The sequence below is a fragment of the Schistocerca americana genome, chromosome 6 (genome assembly GCF_021461395.2).
Source record: "Schistocerca americana isolate TAMUIC-IGC-003095 chromosome 6, iqSchAmer2.1, whole genome shotgun sequence".
Classification (NCBI taxonomy): domain Eukaryota; kingdom Metazoa; phylum Arthropoda; class Insecta; order Orthoptera; family Acrididae; genus Schistocerca; species Schistocerca americana.
The window spans coordinates 321,122,941-321,149,965 of record NC_060124.1 but is presented as its reverse complement, the minus strand read 5'-3'; the positions used below and the strand labels follow the sequence as shown (position 1 = coordinate 321,149,965).

At 40.4% G+C, this 27,025-nt stretch overlaps 1 protein-coding gene across 4 annotated transcripts in view; it reads right to left on the bottom strand.

Moving 5' to 3' along the window:
- The window catches only part of LOC124619395, a 199,687-nt gene that overhangs the window by 62,693 nt on the left and 109,969 nt on the right, over positions 1-27,025 (bottom strand). For all 4 annotated transcript variants that reach the window (XM_047145747.1, XM_047145748.1, XM_047145750.1 and 1 more), the window contains 3 exons: positions 20,748-20,841; positions 18,732-18,904; positions 9,066-9,188 (listed from right to left, as the gene is read on the bottom strand). In XM_047145747.1, the coding sequence (XP_047001703.1) occupies positions 9,066-9,188; positions 18,732-18,904; positions 20,748-20,841 (390 nt within the window). The remainder of the gene's footprint in view (positions 1-9,065; positions 9,189-18,731; positions 18,905-20,747; positions 20,842-27,025) is intronic.

The following is a 27,025-nucleotide window of genomic DNA, read 5'->3' as shown; positions in this document are numbered from 1 at the left end:
ACTGCCACGGTCAGGGCAGTAAGCAGTGCCCTCTGGGGCCTACGCGAGGAGTAATGAGGCGAGGTCTTGGGGGTGTGCTCCGGGACGTCGTGGAAGACGGTTGTCGGGTTGACGCAGCGAGTGTGGGACTGGACCTATCGCATGGAGATATACAAGTTGGCTCTGAACGGAAGGCGCCGTAGCAAGCAGCAGGAAGCGGGCGTCCTGTAATTTGTGTGAAGGAGTAACGATTTTTGCCTTTGGACGTCGTAGTGGTTCCCGAGAGTTGCGGTGGCTACTTTCGGAGAAGAGAATTGGTAAGGAGCTCGTGTCTACGCTCTTTTCCGTACGATGTTGCTGCCGGCCGTTATAAAAGGGTGAAAATCAAGCGCTTGTATTGACTATATGGGAACCGATGTAAAATTACATTTGTGATTTAGTCTCACTTGTACTGTGACAATTTAGAGGCAAAAACTGTGGTGGTTTCATTAGGTCTGGTTCTTTGCTGTGCAACTAAGTGAGTCAGTTATTTGGGGTAACTGAGGGAGCACCATTATGTTAGTCTAAGTGATACGTTCTCCACAGTTGTCTATAGCTTTGCGAATCAAAATCATGGGGGAGTACACGTGTGAGTAATTTGCTATTGTATTGATGGTTATGTTGTAAAGACTGTTCTCTGGTGTGTTAAATCACGCACTGATTTGTAGCCGATCTAAGCAGAAGTTACCATTGTTACTTGCTTATGTGCTACTGTCCTTATGATTGGCGTTGTTTGTCTTTTGATTGTGGGTGTGCTCACGTTTAAAAAAAAAAAAAAAAAAAAATTACGGCTGCTATTCATAAGGGTTATCTAGTAAGGAAATTGCTTAAGCTTTTATCATATGCTGGTCTGTTTGCCTATCACATTGGCTTTCTATGCAGTAACTGAAGGAATGTGTATGGTGGTTCAAGATTGTAGGCTGACTAGTATTTGAACTGGTGTTGATCTTAAGGGCGAGATCAGCATCCCGCAAACCCGTACGCTGTGCGTGGTTAAATGTTCCGTTATTGGGGAGCTGGCTCTCTGTTCTTGGATTGTGTACGGATACGTGATGAGTGCATTGCTGTAGTTTTTCATGTGCTAAATTGAGGGGTGTCTGTGCCGTCCTAGGGCTAGACTTGTGATGTATGTTATGTTGAAAGGGAATTAACTGTACCAAACTTAAGAGAGCTTTTAGTTTGTTTTAGGTCTGTACATGGAATGAAGTTGATATTTTGTCGATTGCAGCAATAACTTCCTATGTGGGGAGATCCTCTGAGGGACTTGTATTGTACTGTTGCAGTGCAGTCCATCTGAAACCTGCTGCTTAAAACTTGGGACTGCAGCTCTCTGATGTTATATATTACTGTTTAATCTTAAATGTCTTGGATATAATATGGTTGTTGAGGACTATGTAATTTTAATCGCTGGTTCCTTAAAGGAAGTATTTCGCTTTAAAATATGTGCTCGGTCAGAGCCTATTTAAATATGATTTTAACTCATCATTCAAATTTTCTAGTCTTGCTTTCTTCAAAGGCTTTTAGTTAAATGATTGCTATTTGCCTGTTTAAATGTTTGAGTGACTTAATGGAAAAGAATATTATTTGGTAATTTGTACTGATTGATCCTTTTGGGTAATACCTGACTTATGTGTTCAATAAATGTGTCTAGTCAATGGTGATGCACTGTTCTATTGCTAGCCTACCCCTTCCACTCCCCAGCCTATTGAGCTGCTTTGTGTCGAAATTGTGTTCAGAATACCCCTCTGACTTGATACCTCAATGGCAATGACCATCTGTCTGAAGGAGTATAAAATGTGATTCACCTGAATAGGCTACCTGTCATCAGTGTATGTCCAGTTGTAGTATAGGCATCAAAATTCCAGCCTTTGGCACCAATGAACAGCAGTTAGCATGGGTGCATGAACCAGGTGCCCGCAGCGAATACCCATACATAGCAATGTTCACTGAATGGTCATTGAGGAGATACTGTTAGTAGACCACTGGTTCTGGGTGGTCAGTTGCTCAACAGTTGCCCATCTATTCACCCGTACACACCTCCATAGCTTTGTTGAGTCCTTTCATCTATGATCTGCAGTGCGCCACAGTTACCTGGTGTTGGTTTTGGATAGTGCCATTTTGCCAAGCACATAATATGTTAACAACAGTGGCACATGAACAATTTACGAAAGTTTTCTGAGTCCCCCAACACACTTTATATACTCTCCACTGCTAATGTTGCGACCTGCTGTCTGCAAGTGGTTATTGCACATTGATGCTGAATACAGGCTGTGGTCACATTAATGTGACTGCATTGCGTAGAAAACTAAAAAACACAATCACACCACAGAAACATGGCCACTTTCACCTCCAGGTGCTAAAGCCAGACTGCACTGGGTCCGAGGTGAGCAACAAACTAACTGGGATAAGTAGTGGGGGTAAAGAAGAGGCGTGGAGAGGGGAGGAGAAGGGATAGCAGGGTAGGTGTTGGGTAGATGCTAGTGCTGCCTGTGGAGTGTGTAGGGATATAGAGTGCACAAGATAGGGCTGCTAGGTGCAACACCAAGAGGTTGTGTTGTGCGGCATGGGGATAGAAAGAGGAGAGAAGCAGAAAGGACTATGTATGTGCACTAGTGGCATCGGGGAAGGGAGGAGTGGGTATGGGAATGAAAGGTGTATTGCAGGTACAGTTCTATCTGCACTATTCAGAAAACTGATGTTAGTGGGAAGAACGCAGATGTGAAGCAGTCATTAAAGTGAAGCACCTTGTGTTGGGTGGCACGCTCAGCAACTGGGTGGTCTATCTCTTGCCCACAGTTTGGTGGTGGCCATTCCACCTTCATGATCTGGACTGAAAGTGAAGACACTAACCATATTCCTACTGACTCTTAACACTTCTCCCCCATTTTGCTTCATCTGCTCCTCCCCATGAGGTGAGGTTCCTGGGGGGGGGGATTGACTTTTTGAAATCCTCTGTATAGTTGTATAGGTTAGGGTCCCAGATACCACACCCTGGAGCCATTCAACCTGATGGACTCATCTGCAAGGTATAATTTCTTGCATGTTTGCATGATGCTCTAGAGCTTTAAAAATAGTTGCAGTAAGAAGGCTGGTGGCACAGTGTAATTGTTATGGTGCATTTCCATACGCAGACAGTGTGGGTTCGAATCTCCTCTGGTACTATGATATTTTAATTTTTTAATTTTTATGGAAACTTTTTTGATTGTTATTTTAATTTAATGAATTTGTTTAAATTTTATTTTTGTCTTCTAATCCTTATTCACACCATTTTAATCATCATATTAACTTTCTGGGTTGCTCTAATGTTTTCTTCCTTCGATTCTTCTTTCATTTGAAATTTTGTTCACGTGATTTTAATTATTATCATATATTTCTTTTCATTTAATTTCTTCTGTGTATCATCTTATAATTTCACCCATGTTACAGTATTCATTGTTTCTATTCCTCATTCCACTGAAATAATTATAATTCCTTCTTTCATTTAAATCTTCGTCTGCATTATTTTGTCCTTACTGCCACAACAATTTATGTTTTAAATGTTTGTACGATGATCACCACATAAAAAATTTTCAAATTGGAATGAAAAATCCATTTTTGACACCATTGCACAATCAATGTACCAGAGTATGAAGGTTGCCCAGAAAATAATGCACCACATTTTTTTTTTCCTCCAAAAAATTTTTATTGAACATAATGGGAATTACAAACAAACAAACAAACACACACATGCACACACACACACACACACACACACACACACACACACACACAAAGGAAAGAATAGTGTTTCATCTACACACCCTATTTTTCCCATTCTATGACCTCCTCCCAGCACAAAACAAGGGAATGTATGCCCTGTCAGTACGAATCCTTGCCCTGGTGGCAGAGACAGTGTTTCACTGTGTAACTCACCTCTCATCGTGCTCAAAATGTCTTTCATGAATGGCATCCTTTAATGGCCCACACATCAGCTCACAGCAACATGTCAGAGCCACAGAGAAGTACAAGCCGAACTGCATATGGTCTTAATCGGTCTTGAGAAGGCATATGGCGGAGTGCAGAGGCAAGAGATATGGAAATGTATGAGAAGTAAATGCCTGCCAGAAAAATATAAGAGGGTGGTAGAAGACATGTATGAAGGTGCAATGACACAAGTCAGGAGCAGTGCAGGTGCAACAAATGCATTTCCTGTGACAGTAGGACTACTTCAGGGATCTGCTATCAGCCCATATCTCTTTGACCTTGTCATAGATGTACTAGTCAAAGATGCGAAAAAAGGGGCACCTTGGAGCATGATGTTTGCTGATGATGTGATCTGTGAACCCACCCAGGCGGCACTTCAAGACAAGCTTGAACAATGGAGAAAAGTTCTAGAGGAAAGGGGAATGAGAATTAGCAGTAAAACAGAGTATATGCGCACAAAGAATGCTAAAGATCTATATATTAACCTGCAGGGCAAACAACTGATGCTGGTCATGAAATTTAAATACCCAGGCTCTTACATGCAAAGTGATGGAGGACTGGAGGCTGAAATACAGCACAGGATAAATAGTGGATGGATGAACTGGAGGAAACTGAGCAGAGTACAGCGTGATATGAAGTTTAGCTGCAGAATAAGAGGAAAGCTTTACAAGTATGTGGTGAGGCCTGCGATGCTGTATAGTGCAGAAAACTTGGCCAATTACAAAAGCCCAAGAGAAAACGACGGAAGTGGCAGAAATGAGAATGCTAAGGCTGGTGGGTGGGGTGACATGAAAGGATAGACTAAGGAATGAGTAGGTTAGGGGAACAGTGAAAGTGGGGCCCATAGGGAAGAAGATCCAAGAAAGTAGGCTAAGACCGTATGGACATGTGCAGAGAAGAGGGGAGTACTACGTGGGGAGAAGAGTTGAAGACCTAGAAATTGAACGATCAAGGAGAAGAAGAAGACTGAAACTGAGATGGAAAGACAAGGTAGTAGGGACCTACGAGAGAAAGGATGGCTCAGAGAAGAAGCACTGGATATGCATTTATGGAAGAGAAGGATCCAGCAAAGCAATGCTGACCCCCATATGATGTGGGAAATGTCTGAGATGATGATGATGATGATGATGATGATGACAGTACCAGTGGGAGAAGAACTGTAAATATTCATCTTCTTAATATACTCTAAAATTATTCCCAAGGGACGGAGACAATTATATTCGGTATTGTGATATTTGGTCATGAAAGTTGCCTAGGGATGTAACAAAGGATTGAATATACACACTGCCCATTGTAAAAAGTATTCAAGTGTTTAAATGCTTAAAGATTCCAGGTTTGAAGTATCTCTTAACAAACAGCAGTATGCTGGCTACAGATGGGATCTGATTCTTCATATGAAGCAATACCTATTCTGCACATGAAGTAAATACACCGCCTACATAGTGTCAGTTAGTAAAAAATTATTCAGATTTATCTCTCTACAAGGCGATCAAATTATTTTGATGTAAAGAGAAGATTTTATATTCACATTTATTTCTGGACTTTGAGAACAATTAATTTTATTTAAGTACTCTAAATGTATTTGTGTATACCAAAAGTGGGTTCAAGCAAATAAATAATTAATTCTGTCTTTCTTTTACTTTGTTAACTAATCTTTTATTATTTAAATCAAATTATTGTGGAAACATATAATACAGTCCAGTTAGTAAACTGTAATCTAGCAGACGAGGTAATGGCAGAACTGAAGCTGTGAGGACGGGTCATGAGTCGTGCTTCAGTAGCTCAGTCGGTAGAGCACATGCCCATGAAAGGCAAAGGTACTGAATTCGGGTCTCAGTCTGCCAAACAGTTTTAATCTTCCAGAGAGTTTCATTATGAAGTTGCTGAAATGCTAAAAGGTTCATACACCAGTATTTATAAGGCTTCGTCCATCCCAAGATCGATAGTCTGTGTCTGACACTCATACATTGAAGATCCATGAAATGAGCCTACAGAAATCTGTGGATAATTTTCACAATTTTTAATTTTCGGTGGAAGTTGGCAGCTAACCATTACTGTATTATAGTCTACATAGCAAGTCTGCTTTCTATCTGTGCACTATTAACATCTCCATGAAAGACTGCCCTTCTCTATTATGTATTGGTATGATATACTCGTATGTATGCGTGTGACTCCTGTAATGTGTTAATATCATGCAGTGTCTTCTACTCTCTTTGAATCAACACAAGAGCAACCTTGATTCCAGTCGCATATTGTGTCAACATTATGAATATTAGTTTATTTATGTCATCTATCAGGAAATTTAGTGCAGTGATCACTTACATAAACTGAAGCCACTATTATAATGTGACTGCTGTGCTGGAATTTGAATGCGACTGGGTACAATAAATATTCTGTCATTACCGTATTGATGACGTACCTACCTGCATAAAAGCAGTTTTTGTGAGAACGGGAGCTGATCATCGTCCTGTCTCTAATGACAATAAATGAGGAAAAAACCACTCTATTAAAAGTTGCTTGTGTACATTATTGAGATATTTCCTGCAACACCAGTTTTACAGCAGTTCAACAAATTTTCTTCAATGATACGTCGAGAGCAGAATAACGATTTGCAAGTAGGTAACATCACACACTCAACATGCTGAAATGCCAATGACTAACTTACTTTAATCAAAGTACAGCTCTAATCAAGAAAAAGATGCACTACAAGATGTACAGCAAAATCCAACCACTATGCAGAAAAAATATTATATTCAGGAACAATGGAAAAGGAATATTAGAGCCAAATGCTGGCCTCTAAATTCAATGAAATATTTCTAATTACGGCAGGAAACTAAAAGTAAACTCCACGATCTACACAGAAGACAAGGAGATGCCAACGAGACAGTGTGTGATCCTGTGCCACGTGTCGTCATTTGGATGCATTATGGAGGGGTATGTGGCCAGCACACAACTCTCTTGACCGTTGTCGGCTACCAAGACCTTAACACACTGCTTCTCGTTCACATAACTCCTCAATTGGTGTGATGAGGCTGAGTGGACCTCATTCCAGGCCTCCCTGGCAATATTTGGAATTTAGACTGCATCTTCCACATAGCAGCCACACACGCCAACAACTCAGGCGTGGAGAGGGGACGGACGCTAACAGGGAACGTGGATAAAAACAATCTATCAAAGACAGATCCATTAGCTTTACAAAGGCAGGTTTTGCATACTCACCCGGCAGACATCCCTTTTGCTAAATCAACTGTCAATCAGATCACAAAAATCGTAAGGTCAGAACAGCAAGTAATTCTTCTGGGTATGGTATATGGTAGTGTAAAAAAAAAACCCTGATGTCTTCTGCTGACTTGATAGCTCACGTAATTTATGGTTAACACTAGTGTCTATAGCATACAAATTTTAATCTGCCAGTATAAAGGCAACTTATAGTATTCTCTGGAAGTTCCACGCATGACTATTGCCACATTCTTCAATGCTCTTCTTCATTATGCGAGCTTCAAAACCTAATGTGTTAACTAGGACTGTTGATATTTTTAAAAATATCAGGAATCGGATACATTGATATTTAAAAAAATCTCATTATTGGCTTCCCGATATATCGAAAATTTTTTTCGATATATCAACAGAAAAAATATCGACATACCAGCCAAAAAAATATTAGCTGCACATTGTAAATATACTGACACTTTTTTTAGATATTCTGTACATCAACAAGCTAGCAGCCTGCTTATCCCCTTTTCAGCACGAATTGAAAGGAAAACAACGCACATTCATGCTTGGTGATAACTACTTTGCTAACAATGGTAACTGGAGGTAAGTGGTCGAATAAAAGATGTCCGATGGACCCATCATTCGGTTTTGCCACATAACTGATTTGTCTTTAACATTTCATGTCAACTTCCCTGCTTTTTCATTTTTGCAAACACCAGTTACCTATCAGTTGTAGTGTCAAAATTGCACGGTGAAGTTAAAAGTTGCAGTTTCTGTTGGTAGCACCGAGTGCCGATTACGCCAGCATTTCCCCCTCACACGTCTCTGACCACTGAAAAGAGTAATCTTGTCATTTAGATTTTTGTTCATCAGTTTCAGCAATTGTTTTTGAAGAACGCCGATATGAAGAAATAGCACATAAGTTGCATTAAAAATGTTTTTTTAACGCAAATGATGTGCTAGTCCTTCACATAGGATATCTTGTTATTCCATTCACACTGCCACCCCAGTGCAATTGGACTACTACTTTGTGCCATCTATACTTGCTTCACACAGTCAAAGAAAAAGACTGGACGTGATGAAAACTCAAAAAGTAGTAAGACTCCTTCACACAACGAAAGTAAAATTATGTTCTATTACAATTTCAAAAGAACAACTTCAAATATACTATACATAATGTAATATAAAATAAAGTAAAAATATCAGCACTCAATATTGCCATTTCAATATTGATATACTGATGTATCGATGAAAAAAAATATCACCGATATGTATCGATATTTTTTTGAAAAAATATCAAAGCATCAATATTTTATCAACATCCCTAACATTACCCAACGACTGAGTGTAAAACAAAAATTCTAATATTTCATTTCATTTTCCAACATCATCACATCTACAAATGTCCATTCTTAATGTACACCTTTTAACACAAGTGAATTCATGTGTTGTAAAAACTACTAGCAGATAAATCTCAGGCCATTCAGTAAATGAAATATAAAACAAACCATACTTTTACAGAGATGCAGTTCCCCGAACATTATGCGTACCTTACAAGAGTTCCAGCTGAAGGTATCACCAGGAATTTAAGGATGATGTTGGTGTTAGGGGGGGTTGAGTGGAAAGACACAGGAGGGAATTTTTGAACAAGGGAAACGAAGCTTCAATGTCATAAATGTCGTTAAATGAACTTTCGATTCTGAATAAATCTTATAGGTACTACAACAGAAGTATTATTTAACAGTATCATTACAATTAATTATTCCTGACTGACAATTTGTTTAATATGATTTTACTGTAATTAATCATTATTTTGGATTGATGCTTTGTTAAAAAGTAGGTGTACGAAGGGTTGTAAAAAAAGGTCTCACCTTATCGGTTTCATCCTTTTCAATTGCTGTACTAACAAGTTGACTACATGGCGGCAACAACAGCTCAAAGGCATATATGGATCGATTTGTATCATTAACATATCTTAGGAAAGAATTTTCATCCTGGAACCAGAAATAAAATTTTGTTACAATCATATTACACACTAAACTGGCGACTTCTAAAATACATACACTTGACAGCACAAAAACATGCCTGCAACTGCAATTAATTACCTGGAAACAGCAATAACTGAGGCGAGGTGGACGCCAAGACAAAATAGTGGTAAGAACGGCCTTGGTAAAGGTGCATACTGTGCCTAGGCATAGTCCAAGATAGAACAGTGGTAAGAAATGACTGATATAAGTGAAACACATATAATGTGTGAATACTTCGGAGGGATTGTCAAATGGTTCGGATGCAGCTGCCTGTTGCCACATGTGGTTTGAACAACCTCCCCCTCCCCCCCACCTTAATGACTTTTGTTTTAACCTTTGTACAAATTAACAGAGTAAATCTATAACAGTTCTTATTAGGGAGGTTTGAGCCCTGGAAAAACCAGAGCATATGGTTTCTACACTACTAAACTTCCACTGATTTCAATGAATATCTGTATTCTGTATAGAAGGGGTCTAAGATGTGTGCAATAATTGCCACTATATGCCATCTCATCACCAGATGGCTGAGATCCAAATGTCATCTAAGGTTCACGATCAGGCCAGTTTTGTTACATAGTCTACCCACACATTTTCAATGTGACCCACACCTGGTGCTGGAAGAGGCCACCAGATAAGAATATTGTTGTTCTGTTCTGCAAACCATCCATGTACAGTCATTAACATGTGCAGTGGAATGTGGTCTGCAGGAAACAGATTAATCATCATCATCAGCATTTCCTTCCAGCCAGCCAGGTAGGAACTTTTTGAATGATATGCCTCCATTGGTTTCTGTCCTGGTATAGCTTTTCCCTCTCCACTACATATCATGTTACTCCTCTCCTCTTGAGATCTTCCTTAACCTGGTCTGTCCATCTCTTTCTAGGCCATCCAATCAGTCTTCTTCCTGGTACCTCCATCTCCAAATACTGGCATGGAATTAGAGTTGGGTGCATTTGCTTCACATGACCGAACCACTTCAATCTCAAAGCATTCATTCTCTCCTCTGTAGTCAACGTCACCTGCAGATCTCTCCTTACACTATCATTCCTGACTCTGTCTCTCCTAGTTTTTTGTAACGCTGACCTAAGGAACTTCATTTCACATGCTTGTATTTGACTCTCTTCTCTCTTATTTATGACACAGGCCTCTAGACTATACATCATGATTAGCAGGAGATAAGTTTTATACATGATCTGTTTGGCCCTTTGATGGACTTCCTTGTCCCAGACTAGATTTTGTACTTAGTGGAAGAAGCTAGATCCTTTTGTAATTCAGTTTAAGACCACTAGTTTAGAACTTCTATTGCATGATATGATGCTATTCAGATAATTGAAGCTTTTCACACTCCAGTATGATGTGACAAGGTGTGGGCATCTTGCTCATCTTCATTCCCACTGTCTTGTTTCCTCTTACAGTTAACTCGAATTTTTTTAAATTTTGTGTTCCAGTAATCTAGTCTCCTCTGAACCTCCATTTCCGTCTCTCCCCAAATGGCGATTTCATCAGCAAAAACAAAAGTGTTGAGATATTCATTTTCTTCTTGCTTGATTTCTTTCATGATTGTGTCCATAAGTGTAATGAAGAGTAAAGGGGAGAGCGAACTGCTTAGCTGAGCACTTCTATATCTTAAACCATTTTGATCTTCCACCTCCTACTTGTACACTGCTCTCACAACCATCGTACAGCATTTGGACTTTTTAAATTAATGAATCAGGAACATTATGTTTTCTCAATCATTCCCACATTTTATCCCTTGGTACACTGTCATATGCGTTTTCCAAATCCATGAATACTACTATCAAGTCCTTTCCTTTTTCCCCAACATTTCTCCATTAACTGATGGAGGGGGAAAACGAGATCTATTGTTCCCCTATTACTTCTGAACTTGTGCTATTGTTCCTCTAATTGGTGTTCTAGAATTTTCCGCAGTCTTTTTTCTATGACCTTTTCCATTATCTTAAGGCAGTGTGATTCCTCGGTAGTTGGTGCATTTCTTTCTACTACCTTTCTTGATCAATGGTATTATAATTCCTTTTTTCCATTCATCTGGCACTTTGTTTTCTTTCCATATCACCCCCAGCACCCGGTGTAACCATTTTATTTCATGGATTCCTGCAGCTTTAATCACATCTGCTGTCAGCTGATCTACTCCAGCTGCCTCCCCACTTTTTATCTGTTCCAGGGAATTCTTAGTTTCTAACCAAAAGATTGGATCCTGCTCTTCCTCTAATTCAATGACTTCGGTGTCACTTTCTTGTGCACCTTCCCCATTCAGTAAGACTTCAAAATAAGTCTTCATCTCTTCTCTGATACCTTCCATGTCCCTGATAATACCCCCATCCTCTGTTTCAATCGCTTTTATGTCTTATCTATTAGATCTTTTACTTTTCAATAACCCATATAGCAGTTTTTGGCTCCCTTTGCGATCCTGCTCTAGTTTCTGGGTGAATATTTCCCACCTCTTCTCCTTTTCTTCTTTCACAATTCTCTTTGCAGGAAACAGATTAAACACAGATTAAACCCTAACAATATGAATATGCTGGACAGCATCAAGTGGACTGTCTATCATGTGAGGCATTGCTAGTTTAAAGAAAAAGATCCAGCCCCATACTGCCACATACATATGGCCATACCGCGGTGGCCATGCGGTTCTAGGCGCTTCAGTCCGGAACCGCGGGACTGCTACAGTCGCAGGTTCGAATCCTGCCTAGGGCATGGATGTGTGTGATGTCCTTAGGTTAGTTAGGTTTAAGTAGTTCTAAGTTCTAGGGGACTGATGACCTAAGATGCAAAGTCCCATAGTGCTCAGAGCCATTCGAACCTTTTTTGAACATATGGCCATGGTGAAATAAATTGTGCATATATTCAGGTTTGAAATGGACACCTTGTAACTTTTATACCATCACTGGAAAATTTTTTGCAGTGAAAAATATCCATTTGTCAGGTACTAATGCCAATCTCCTTGACAAATGCTAGTTGACACAGTCTATGTTCATCACAGAGTCTGGAGTCTATCCTTGACAGCAGCATGTTCGTTCTTTAGCCAGACTTTCTAAGCTAGTACCAAAGAGTATGCACTGATCTGAGAAATGTAATATGTTTAGTTCAACTTCACTGGTTTAAAATTGTTATTATTATAGTGTAATCACTTCAATATCCTGGTATCCTGGCCTGGTGCTGAAGTAGTCCACAGTGAAGTTACTGTATGCCTAATGACTTCTTCAGTTTCCCATGGAATCTAGTGACATACAGTGCACTCAGACTTTGCTCATGAATAAAGTGGCTGGACTTCCAGTAACGTAGTTCATGTGACTGATCTTGAATCTTCTATTGTCATTGGTTATTAAAGAACGAATGACTGATGTACTTACTTACATATATAAACAACTGACCACCACAGCCTGTCATAAAAAGACCGGCACATTCAGGCTATAGCAACTATCATATCAAATAAAATACACCACTGGCCATTAAAACTGCTACACCAAGAAGAAATGCAGATGATAAACGGGTATTCACTGGACAAATATATTATACTAGAACTGACATGTGATTACATTTTCACGCAATTTGGGTGCATAGATCCTGAGAAATCAGTACCCACAACAGCCACCTCTGGCCGTAATAGCGGCCTTGATATGCCTGGGCATTGGGTCAAACAAGAGCTTGGATGGCGTGTACAGGTACAGCTGCCAATGCAGCTTCAACACTATACCACAGTTCATCAAGAGAGGTGACTGGCGTATAGTGACGATCCAGTTGCTTGGCCGCCACTGACCAGACGTTTTCAGTTGGTGAGAGATCAGGAGAATGTGCTGGCCAGGGCAGCAGTCGAACATTTTCTGTATCCAGAAAGGCCCTTACTGGAACTGCAACATGCGGTCGTGCATTATCCTGATGAAATGTACGGTTTCGCAGGGATCGAATGAAGGGTAGAGTCACGGGTCGTAACACATCCGAAATGTAACGTCCACTGTTCAAAGTGCTGTCAATGCGAACAAGAGGTGACCAAGACATGTAACCAATGGCACCCCATACCATCACGCCGGGTGATACGCCAGTGTGGCGATGATGAATACACGCTTCCAATGTGCGTTCATCGCAATGTCGCCAAACACGGATGTGACCATCATGATGCTGTAAACAGAACCTGGATTCATCTGAAAAAATGACGTTTTGCCATTCGTGCACCCAGATTTGTCGTTGAGTACACCATCGCAGGCGCTCCTGTCTGTGATGCAGCGTCAAAGGTAACCGCAGCCATGATCTCCGAGCTGATAGTCCATGGTGCTGCAAACATCGACGAACTGTTCGTGCAGATGGTGTTGTCTTGCAAACATCCCCATCTGTTGACTCAAGGATCGAGACGTGGCTGCACGATCAGTTACAGCCATGCGGATAAGATGCGTGTCATCTCGACTGATAGTGATACGAGGCTGTCGGGATCCAGCACGGCGTTCCGTATTACCCTCCTGAACCCACCGATTCCATATTCTGCTAACAGTCATTGGATCTCTACCAACGCGAGCAGCAATGGCGCTATACGATAAACCGCAATCGCGATAGACTACAATCCGACCTTTATCAAAGGCGGAAACGTGATAGTACGCATTTCCCCTCCTTACACAAGGCATCACAACAACGTTTCACCAGGCAACGCCGGTCAACTGATGGTTGTGTATGAGAAATCGGTTGGAAACTTCCCTCATGTCAGCACGTTGTAGGTGTCGCCACCGGCGCCAACCTTGCGTGAATGCTCTGAAAAGCTAATCATTTGCATATCACAGCATCTTCTTCCTGTCGGTTAAATTTCGCGTCTGTAGCACGTCATCTTCGTGGTGTAGCAATTTTAATGGCCAGTAGCGTAGTTTTTGAAAATATAATTGGATAGATGTCATGATACTCTACACCAGCCTCAGAAACAGGACAGGATTTACTGGAACAAAAACTGGCATAGCTACAAGGATTTCTCTTTTGGATCATGGAATATTAGAAGCCTGTATCGCCCTGGAACTGCCCAAATACTAGCAAACGAATTAAGAAAATATGGAGCGCAACTGGTAGCTCTCCAAGAAGTAAGATGGCAGGGAACAGGTTCACTGAAAATAGCAGACGGGACAATAATGTATGGAGACTGCGGTCAGCGCCATGAATTTGGAAGCGGTTTCTACATTCATAAATCAACAGATGACTCAGTGAGGGAGTTCAAACATGTTAATAACCGTGTATCATACATAACTATTCAGACACAGTGGTTAGACATTAGATTTCTAAATGCACATGCACCCACAGAAAATGACGACAACACGCAGGAGGAATTCTAGAGCCAACTGGAACAAACGTACAGCTTATAAAGTAGGCACAAGGTGAAAATAATGTTAGGAGATTTTAATGCCAAAGTAGGAAAGGAAGAAATCTACAAGCCAACCATTGGCAATTTTAGCTTACACAAGGAAAGTTCAGAGAATGGAGTTCAACTTATAAACTTTGCAATGACAAATGGTCTCATGATAAGCAGTACAAAATTTCAGCATAAACGCATTCATTTAGGAACATGGATATCACCAGATGGAAAGGTAGTCAACCAAATAGATCCTGTAGCTATCCAGGAACGATTCCAAAACAGTATTAAAGATGCGAGACCCTTTAGGGGAGTGGATTGTGACACAGACCACATGTTAATAATATCAAAAATGAAAGTGAAACTAAAAAGGAAAGTAAATAGAAATAGAGAAGAAATTACAAGATATAACATAGGAAACCTGGCAAAAGTAGATATAAAAGAAAATTTTACAAAAGAAATTAAAAGCAATCTAACAAAACCGAGACTGACCAATGCAGAACCACAGGATGTCGAAAGCAGATGGAGACACCTGAAGGGCTGTATTCAAGAAGCAGCTTCCAAAATCATAGGTGAAAGAAAATGACCTAATTTGGTTTAACACCCAGTGTCAAGAAAAAGTGCTGGAAAGAAGAAATACGAGGAATGCATGGATTAAAGAAAGGGACAATATGACACTGAAGGAGAGATACTATAAACTCCGCCAAGAAACACAAAGAACCCTAAGACAAGAGAAAAGGAAATACTATAACAATATGATCAGAGAAGCAGAGGATGATTTCCAACATCACAGGACAAGGCAGATGTATCAAAATACAAAAAAAATCCTTTGGTAAATTCAATAAAAGTGAACAGTTTATAAAGGACCAGTATAGGAAAATACTGACCAACAAAAGTGACATACAGAACAGATGGAAGACATACTTTTCACAACTTCTCAACTGCAATGACCCACACTCTTACTTTAAATCGAAAGAACCTGATACAGTTGATACAGCTGATACAGTTACTACCCTATCAGTAAATGAAATACAGCAAGCAATAAAGAAATTAAAGAATAACAAGGCTTGTAGCGAGGACAAGATATACGCTGAGTTATTAAAGAATGGAGGTCCACAACTGGAATTAGAAATACGAGCGTTAATAGAAACAATTTGGGAGACCGAAACCATTCCTGCAGATTGGAAAACTGCAATTGTGTACCCCATATTTAAGAACAATGATCCACTAGTTTGTGATAACTACAGAGGAATTGCCTTACTGGATGTCACCTACAAAATCTTATCGAGCTGCCTACTAAACAGGCTGATAACAATAACAGAAGAACTGATTGGGGACTACCAAAGCGGTTTCTGCGGAAACAGATCCACATTAGATCGCTTATTCACCCTAAGACAAGTAACTGAGAAGGCGTGGGAATTCAATGCAAATGTGGTAATGGTACTTGAATTACGTAACCATTACGGCACCTCAACTCAACCTCTCGATACCAGCAATATTCTACTGTGTTTCTGTAAAGTAGTTAACATGTTTCTGAGACAACATTCAGATTTGATTTCATTAATGTAGAGGTGCTTTGATACATCGATATGTTTATGTTGCAATGATATTATTCTTATGTGTATTCTTTCTTTTGTCACTATGATCTTTGATGTACTTGTAACTCTGATTTTTGGGTGCGTAAGCGATTATTAGTTGTTAGAGAGTCGGATCTGGAGAAGGTCAAGTGCTGGGCGTCATGTTGGAAAGATGCATATTGTAGTCAGCTTATAAAATGTGAACTTTAACAATGAGGAAGATGTTTTCAAGTATGTTTTGTATTGTGAAGTGATGTTTTGTGTGTTACGTGATATTGCAGCAAAAGTAATAAAAAAGAAGTGTAACTTAAATTCAGAGTGCTGATTACTTTTTTTACATCACCATTGTCCTGCAAAAGTGTAACTTCAAGAATGGTTTGTGAAACACATCTATAAAACTTTTGAATATAGCAGAATAAAACCTAGGCCTCTCTGCATCCGAGCTTGGAATCACCACCACCTAGATTTTCGACGATTGAGCCACGATTTTACAACGAGACCAACGTGGGAAACACGAAAAGATGAGTGCCTAGTTTATTCATTATTACATGATTACATGAAATGACTTTATTAACTGTGCTCTAATGACACCTGCCACATAATAACTTTGTTGTTGCCTGAAAATGCAGTATTTAGCAGCGTGAGCAACACCACAATCATTAATAAATATTGATCTATGTTGTGGTAGGGTTGTTAGAATGTCCACATATTATTTGTAGATTTTAAAAAAGCCTTTGATAGCATACACCGACAGACACTGCTAAATATAATGAAGGAATTTAAAATACCATCAAAATTAATCGGATTAGTTAAAATGTGTATAGATGAAACTTTGTGTCGCATAAAGACACCAGTACAGAGTGTAAACTTTCAGGTGGCAGACCTCTCCCTAGTCCTGAATTGGTAGAAGTCAGTAAACGTTGGGAGGCTTTGGTAGGCACGTAGTTTCGAGTGCTGCCAACATTACGTAGCTGACTGTTGTACAAGGTAGCCATTGTCGTCTGCTTCGTTATTGTTTTGCGCTGTACTGTTCTGCGTGTTTTTGTTGTGCAGTTGTGCTAAACATTATCAAAATGAGTGAAGAGGCAGTTGCTGGCCCATCTTGGGAGTCGCCACCAACCCCTACCGGTAGGCCTACGGTTAGAAGGAAACCAGTATCACGTAGCGATGCTCGCAAAATTATATTGCGTGTGATTGAATGCTGCGAAAGGGAATGGGAGCAGAAAAAATTGCTTCACCCCATTTACAAATCTTCAGTGAGAGCTGCTGCATACACAGGACAAAGGATGCGTAGCATTGGAAGATTCAAACAGTTTTCCAAGAATCATCCTGGTGTATCACCACAACGCCTGGCAAGAAAAGGTGAGTTTCCATTTATTTCATTTTTCCTTGCTACCGTATTGCTTTGTATGGAAACACCACTGGTTACTGTATTATTTCAAAACACATTCATATTACAGTACATTTCCAAATGGTTTGTGAGCGCATAGTAGACAAACATACATACATTCATTCATTTTTATATATATAGATTTTAATGTACATGACGATTTCAGTTTTGTTTACCAACAACATTTAAAGCGAGTTTTACTTCCAGAGCATTGTTTGCTAATGAAAGGGTACTGTACCTGCAAGGGAGCTTTGGTCTTCTTGGAATACCCTGTCAGTGCAAAAAGTTTTGACGCTGGATTAATAAAAATAAATAAAAAAGAGAAAAGTTGTGATGGTGGTTTTAATGTTTCAGGTGTTCCACATAATCTCTTCCCAATCGAGTACAAGGCATGGAATGTTCACATAAGCATGTGAAACTGTCAGAAAATTCCTTCTTTGGGATGTTTAACTTGCGCATCACCATTGGCTTAAATTTCAATTATGTCGTCAAGTGTTGATCCTCTTGTGGATTCCTGCACTGTCATGTTTTGGTAGATTTATACTGATAACACAAAGTGTCACCACCCATGAAAATTTTTCCCAAAAAAGAATTATCTGTGTTTTGTATTTCATCCAAGTCATGGCAGGTGTCCACATATTGTTTGTGTTTGGGAGCTAAGGTGTTTAGAACAAATTTTACACACCCTTTTCTTTTTTCCAAAACACTCTGCAGAATGGCTTGAACACTTGTTTTAGAGATGTTGCTCTTTCACAATTTGTGACACAACAACATACACACACTATGGCCTCATATTCACTACTTAACACTGCCTGTTCATGACTGATTAGTCAAATGCACACATGTTGATTACAGTCATTAGTTCAAGCTGCCACTGTGATTATTGCACTAATGTTGTTTATATGCCATGAATATAATGAATCTCTGATGCTCTAGACTTAAAATATTGACATGACCACTTCCATGTAACATTTACTTTGCAGACAACCCCCATATAGAATGCAAAGTTAATACGTTCCATGTCATCCAAGCCAGTGCTGTAAAAGACAAACTCTGAGCACGATTTCCACTGGCCAAGTTTTGTGCTGTTAAGTGTACATTGGTGAACTATGAATCAAAGTGGGATAATAAACTACGAAGCAAGCTAAAGTAATCTGAAGCTTATACACATTTCTTGAAGAAGTATTCTTCCAGTTACGTACCAGTATCCTAGCTATATGACTATCCAAAACTTCGGCTAAAGCCACATGCTTTGGTGCATCTTTGCCCATGCATTTGAGCAATTCTTCTTTCAATCTGACAACTCTTTCTTGTTTGTTTAGTGTCAACAAATACTTTACAGCTTTATCATTTGCAGCCGACACAAAAGTAACACCTGAAATATTTAATCCAGAACTTTACAGCTGCATTAACAGAATCTAAGTATCTATTATGTATTGCAGATTATGGTATATGTTAATTAATAGCAAAACAAATTCAACTTTCAAACACACAATTAAGGATGGAAGGTTAGAATGTAATGTCCTGTCAGTGTAAATGTTAGTAGGGATAGAGCTTAATTTTTGATTGGGCAAGGATGTTTGACATTGTTCTATTGGACATTATGTTGAACATCTACTTACAAACAACTGCAACTCTTAGGTAATTTACTGTTAAGATAATAAAATATAAACTATTTCATAACAGAGGCAAAACAGTTACAAAGAAACTAATTTCACATTACTCTTATGAGTTACAAAACAAGCTGAAGGCAAAATTAATTTGTGTCAAAGAGTGCTTTGCATCAAACAGGTAATTCACACTTTAAATACTTTAAGTTACTACATAGTATTATCTATAATGAGAAACGACGAGAAGGCAGCAGAGAGAGAGAGAGAGAGAGAGAGAGAGAGAGAGAGAGAGAGATTTTCAGTAAAACAATTTCAGAATACTCTCTCACCTGTTTTCCATACTTATGGAACTTATTATTCGTTTAAGCTGTGAGGCTCTTGTCTCTCAGCTTTGTTTTAGGTGTTGTCAACCTTTCAGTCATTAATGTTTAATATTTGAACATTTTTATAATCTGTACAGAAACACAAAAATCTATCAATAGGATCCCATGCAAGTGTGCTGTTGACCAGCATTTAGCTCTTCTGATGAGGAGTCTAAAAAATTTAATGTCAATGTGAACAGACATAAAACACTAATTATTCCTTCCATGTTATTAGCAGTATTTTAGTTTTCATGGCTACACATATAAGCTGAAGAGTTTAATCTTGACTAACCATCTTCAAACTCTCTACTTTTTTCCCCATCAAGTATTTTTTTTTCTTCTCCATTTTTTTTTTTTTTTTTTTTTAATGTAAAAACCCTACGAACAAAGACTTCAGAGTGATTTTCAAATGATGTGATCACATCAGTTTTTATATCCTTTTATGTTCACTAATTACTTTGGCACCTGTACCAGTGCATCAGAGACACAGTTGACAGAAGTAAAATGGGCAATGGAAGGCGACAAACAGAATCTGAAATATCAAACAATGGAATAGCCAGAATGGCAGGTAACAATATTATCAAAAGGAAAGCTGTTACTCACCGTATAGTGGAGATGCTGAGTCGCAGATAGGGGGGGGGGGGGGGGGGGGGACACAACAACACCCACTGTCACAAAATAAGCTTTCGGCCAACAAGGCCTTTGTCAAATACACACACACACACACACACACACACACACACACACACACACACACACTCTCTCTGCAGTCTCGTGCAGCTGGAGCCACACTCAGCTGCCTTCAGCTGCCAGAGTCTGCAGTCGTGTGTGTGTGTTTGACAAATGCCTTGTTGGCCGAAAGCTTATTTTGTGACAGTCTTTTTGTTGCATCTATCTCCGGCTCAGCAACTCTGATAAATGGTGAGTGGCGACTTTCCTTTTCATAATATTGTTACACAGAATCTAAAATATTAATTTTTGTTCTGAAATACATCAAGATCAGTCAGCAAAACAAAAATAAAAGAATATAACCGAGTTTACTGTCAGTTAACCCATTACACTATCTATGCACTTCCTGTCAGTGTTTAAAACAAACCTTTTCTGACACAAACATAGCCTGTTGTGAATCGTTATCTATGGAATTGTTGTGTTATAGATTTTTTTCTAGTCATCAAATCTTGTAAACATTCATACCAATCACACTTTTAAGAAACATTATGGAATAATATAAATAACGTGTACTTACAGATTTGTCGCTCCATTGCGTGGGGCAATGGGACGGATAAATACATGAAAGGTTCGTAAGTAACTGACACATGCTTGCACGATGAACAGACAACCTGAAATATACATAAACAATTACTTTTTCATACAATACAGATAGTATCAGAATCTACATTCAGAAAATATTGTAAAAATAAAGCAAGCCTATTACTGAAAACGAAATTCACATTGCATAGAGGAAAAAATCCCATTTATTTCGGTGTGAGTATGAACTCATCCCATAAGTTATTAATAGCCTACATTTTTGTGAAATTTGGATAGTACATATAAAATAATACAAGCTAAGCAATTAAACAGCTTTGAGTGGAGAAAGAATTCAGTATAATCTCAACAGAGTTTATTCTACTACTTGGACATGTAGTAATTGTGCCTTCAATTTTCAACAACCGGTTTTCAAAACTTTATATGGCATAATTATTCCTTGCTGAGGTTGGGTGGCTTGCATGCCTCCATGGCCTATGAAGGGGCCGAACTAACCCATTGTTTTTGAAGAGGGCACAAGATTTTTCAATAGTTGCAGAGGCAACAGTCTGCATGAATGACTTATCTGACCTTATAAAATTAGTCAACATGGCCTGCCATACTGGTACTGTGAATGACTGAAAGCAAGGGTAAACTACTGCCATTATTTTTCTCAGATAAGCAGCTGAGCAGCAAGTCGTATACTCCTAGCTCACTCATTTGTTACATAGTTCAATTCTTAATTTCTTTGCGTGTTTTTGGTACTTGCATTGTTTAATTCATAAATTTCGGGCGTATTATAGTATTTGAGAGTTGTAGCATCGCGTTTTAGTACCTGAATAGTGTAAATTCGCGTAGTCGTTTGTCTACTGTTTTTGTTTTGAACGGCCAGTGTCGGTTGGTCACAGTCAGTGTGCTCCCTGCCGCCGTTGGATAAGCAGCTGAGCAGCAAGTCGTACACGCCTAGCTCACTCATTTGTTACATAGTTTAATTCTTAATTTCTTTGCGTGTTTTTGGTACTTGCATTGTTTAATTCATAAATTTCGGGCGTATTATAGTATTTGAGAGTTGTAGCATCGCGTTTTAGTACCTGAATAGTGTAAATTCGCGTAGTCGTTTGTCTACTGTTTTTGTTTTGAACGGCCAGTGTCGGTTGGTCAGTCAGTGTGCTCCCTGCCGCCGTTGGATAAGCAGCTGAGCAGCAAGTCGTACACTCCTAGCTCACTCATTTGTTACATAGTTTAATTCTTAATTTCTTTGCGTGTTTTTGGTACTTGCATTGTTTAATTCATAAATTTCGGGCGTATTGTAGTATCTGAGAGTGTAGCATCGCGTTTTAGTACCTGAATAGTGTAATTCCGCTTAGTCTCCTTCCGCCGCCGAGCAGTGTCAGCAGTGCGCAAGTAGCAGCATTACTGCATTTACTAGGCAATCTTGTATTTTAATAACCGTTTAAATTTTGTCGATTTGTTTGCGCTCTCTGTAGATTAGTTCAGACGTTCTTTGCAAAACAGTTTTTAGCATGGATAGGGACTGCAACTGCTGTGTTCGGATGCAGGCTGAGTTGGCATCCCTTCGCTCCCAGCTTCAGGCAGTGTTGGCTTCGGTCACACAGCTTGAGGCTGTTGCCAATGGGCATCACTGTGGGGGTCCGGATGGGGGTTTGTCGGGGACGGCCAGCTCGTCCCACGCATCCCCTGATCGGACTAAGACTGTGGTTGCCCGGGATACTGCCCGCATTGAGGCTGATCCCTCACCTGTGGTAGAGTGGGAGGTCGTTTCAAGGTGTGGCAGGGGGCGAAAGACATTCCGGAGGGCTGAACGGAAAGCCTCTCCAGTTTGTCTGACGAACCGGTTTCAGGCTCTGTCTCAGGCTGATACTGATCTTCGGCCTGACACGGCTGCTTGTCCTGTTCCAGAGGTTGCCCCTCAGTCTGCAAGATCCGGGCAGTTGCAGAGGGTGGGCTTACTGGTAGTTGGGAGCTCCAACGTCAGGCGCGTAATGGGGCCCCTTAGGGAAATGGCAGCAAGAGAGGGGAAGAAAACCAATGTGCACTCCGTGTGCATACCGGGGGGAGTCATTCCAGATGTGGAAAGGGTGCTTCCGGATGCCATGAAGGGTACAGGGTGCACCCATCTGCAGGTGGTCGCTCATGTCGGCACCAATGATGTGTGTCGCTATGGATCGGAGGAAATCCTCTCTGGCTTCCGGCGGCTATCTGATTTGGTGAAGACTGCCAGTCTCGCTAGCGGGATGAAAGCAGAGCTCACCATCTGCAGCATCGTGACAGGACTGACTGCGGACCTTTGGTACAGAGCCGAGTTGAGGGTCTGAATCAGAGGCTGAGACGGTTCTGCGACCGTGTGGGCTGCAGATTCCTCGACTTGCGCCATAGGGTGGTGGGGTTTCGGGTTCCGCTGGATAGATCAGGAGTCCACTACACGCAACAAGCGGCTACACGGGTAGCAGGGGTTGTGTGGCGTGGGCTGGGCGGTTTTTTAGGTTAGATGGCCTTGGGCAAGTACAGAAAGGGCAACAGCCTCAACGGGTGCGGGGCAAAGTCAGGACATGCGGGGACCAAGCAGCAATCGGTATTGTAATTGTCAACTGTCGAAGCTGCGTTGGTAAAGTACCGGAACTTCAAGCGCTGATAGAAAGCACCGAAGCTGAAATCGTTATAGGTACAGAAAGCTGGCTTAAGCCAGAGATGAATTCTGCCGAAATTTTTACAAAGGTACAGACGGTGTTTAGAAAGGATAGATTGCATGCAACCGGTGGTGGAGTGTTCGTCGCTGTTAGTAGTAGTTTATCCTGTAGTGAAGTAGAAGTGGATAGTTCCTGTGAATTATTATGGGTGGAGGTTACACTAAACAACCGAACTAGGTTAATAATTGGCTCCTTTTACCGACCTCCCGACTCAGCAGCATTAGTGGCAGAACAACTGAGAGAAAATTTGGAATACATTTCACATAAATTTTCCCAGCATGTTATAGTCTTAGGTGGAGATTTCAATTTACCAGATATAGACTGGGACACTCAGATGTTTAGGACGGGTGGTAGGGACAGAGCATCGAGTGACATTATACTGAGTGCACTATCCGAAAATTACCTCGAGCAATTAAACAGAGAACCGACTCGTGGAGATAACATCTTGGACCTGCTGATAACAAACAGACCCGAACTTTTCGACTCTGTATGTACAGAACAGGGAATCAGTGATCATAAGGCCGTTGCAGCATCCCTGAATATGGAAGTTAATAGGAATATAAAAAAAGGGAGGAAGGTTTATCTGTTTAGCAAGAGTAATAGAAGGCAGATTTCAGGCTATCTAACAGATCAAAACGAAAATTTCTGTTCCGACACTGACAATGTTGAGTGTTTATGGAAAAAGTTCAAGGCAATCGTAAAATGCGTTTTAGACAGGTACGTGCCGAGTAAAACTGTGAGGGACGGGAAAAACCCACTGTGGTACAACAACAATGTTAGGAAACTACTGCGAAAGCAAAGAGAGCTCCACTCCAAGTTTAAACGCAGCCAAAACCTCTCAGACAAACAGAAGCTAAACGATGTCAAAGTTAGCGTAAGGAGGGCTATGCGTGAAGCGTTCATTGAATTCGAAAGTAAAATTCTATGTACCGACTTGACAGAAAGTCCTAGGAAGTTCTGGTCTTACGTTAAATCAGTAAGTGGCTCGAAACAGCATATCCAGACACTACGGGATGATGATGGCATTGAAACAGAGGATGACACGCGTAAAGCTGAAATACTAAACACCTTTTTCCAAAGCTGTTTCACAGAGGAAGACCGCACTGCAGTTCCTTCTCTAAATCCTCGCACAAATGAAAAAATGGTTGACATCGAAATAAGTGTCCAAGGAATAGAAAAGCAACTGGAATCACTCAATAGAGGAAAGTCCACTGGACCTGACGGGATACCAATTCGATTCTACACAGAGTACGCGAAAGAACTTGCCCCCCTTCTAACAGCCGTGTACCGCCAAGTCTCTAGAGGAACGGAGAGTTCCAAATGATTGGAAAAGAGCACAGATAGTCCCAGTCTTCAAGAAGGGTTGTCGAGCAGATGCGCAAAACTATAGACCTATATCTCTTACGTCGATCTCTTGTAGAATTTTAGAACATGTTTTTTGCTCGCGTATCATGTCATTTCTGGAAACCCAGAATCTACTATGTAGGAATCAACATGGATTCCGGAAACAGCGATCGTGTGAGACCCAACTCGCTTTATTTGTTCATGAGACCCAGAAAATATTAGATACAGGCTCCCAGGTAGATGCTATTTTTCTTGACTTCCGGAAGGCGTTCGATACAGTTCCGCACTGTCGCCTGATAAACAAAGTAAGAGCCTACGGAATATCAGACCAGCTGTGTGGCTGGATTGAAGAGTTTTTAGCAAACAGAACACAGCATGTTGTTATCAATGGAGAGACGTCTACAGACGTAAAAGTAACCTCTGGCGTGCCACAGGGGAGTGTTATGGGACCATTGCTTTTCACAATATATATAAATGATCTAGTAGATAGTGTCGGAAGTTCCATGCGGCTTTTCGCGGATGATGCTGTAGTATACAGAGAAGTTGCAGCATTAGAAAATTGTAGCGAAATGCAGGAAGATCTGCAGCGGATAGGCACTTGGTGCAGGGAGTGGCAACTGACCCTTAACATAGACAAATGTAATGTATTGCGAATACATAGAAAGAAGGATCCTTTATTGTATGATTATATGTTAGCGGAACAAACACTGGTAGCAGTTACTTCTGTAAAATATCTGGGAGTATGCGTGCGGAACGATTTGAAGTGGAATGATCATATAAAATTAATTGTTGGTAAGGCGGGTACCAGGTTGAGATTCATTGGGAGAGTCCTTAGAAAATGTAGTCCATCAACAAAGGAGGTGGCTTACAAAACACTCGTTCGACCTATACTTGAGTATTGCTCATCAGTGTGGGATCCGTACCAGATCGGTCTGACGGAGGAGATAGAGAAGATCCAAAGAAGAGCGGCGCGTTTCGTCACAGGGTTATTTGGTAACCGTGAAAGCGTTACGGAGATGTTTAATAAACTCAAGTGGCAGACTCTGCAAGAGAGGCGCTCTGCATCGCGGTGTAGATTGCTCGCCAGGTTTCGAGAGGGTGCGTTTCTGGATGAGGTATCGAATATATTGCTTCCCCCTACTTATACCTCCCGAGGAGATCACGAATGTAAAATTAGAGAGATTAGAGCGCGCACGGAGGCTTTCAGACAGTCGTTCTTCCCGCGAACCATACGCGACTGGAACAGGAAAGGGAGGTAATGACAGTGGCACGTAAAGTGCCCTCCGCCACACACCGTTGGGTGGCTTGCGGAGTATCAATGTAGATGTAGATGTATGGTTAAATGCTGATGTCACCCTCTTGGGTAAAATATTCTGGGGGCTACTCACGACGATACCTTCATCGGGAAAAACAAACTGTCATTCTATGAGTCAGAGGCATTGAACGTTAGATACCTTAACTGGATAAGGAGGTTAGAGAATTTAAAAAGGGAAGTGGATGCTTCGAAGCTATAGTGGAAAGTAGTGAAGCGCAGCATTATAAAGAGCAGGACTTCTAGTCAGTTTGGTACAGAGTTATCAACACAAAATCAAACAGGGGTAATGCAGGAGAAAATAGGAATGTGAGTAAGCTACTATGAACGGCATAGTAAACAAATAATCTAAGCCAAAATAGACATGAAGATGACATTCATCACAATAGTAAAAGTTTATATGTCAACTAGCTCTGCAGCTGAAGGAGAGAGAGACAGAATGTACAATGAGATTGTAGCAATGACACGAGACTGCCGTGGTATATGTCAGATGGTCAGCTAAGCATCTGGAAGATGTCAACAGGGGTCGTGCACTGTGAAATGGCTTTTCTTTGCTGTAGTGCATGTGGTTTTGTGTTAATGAGTACATTGCATTTTCTGATTACCATTTCGAATGTGAAGGCATGTTTAAGAAAATAAAGTGCTACTCCAAGCCACATAATCCGTCATATCTATTTCTCACTGTGGTATAATACAATATCGAATTAAAAAGTCTAGCAACCCACAGACTTGGAACAAGATAATGGAAATTATTTAGATAGTTAAGGGAATGAAAACTTCAATAGTAGGAGAAGGAAGAGAAGAAAATACTAGGAGAAAGGAAAGAAAGGAAACTGCCTTTAGAATTTTGAACTGTGTATAATTTTGTCATTGCTAACACTTGGTTTAAGACTCACGAAAGAAGACTGTATACGA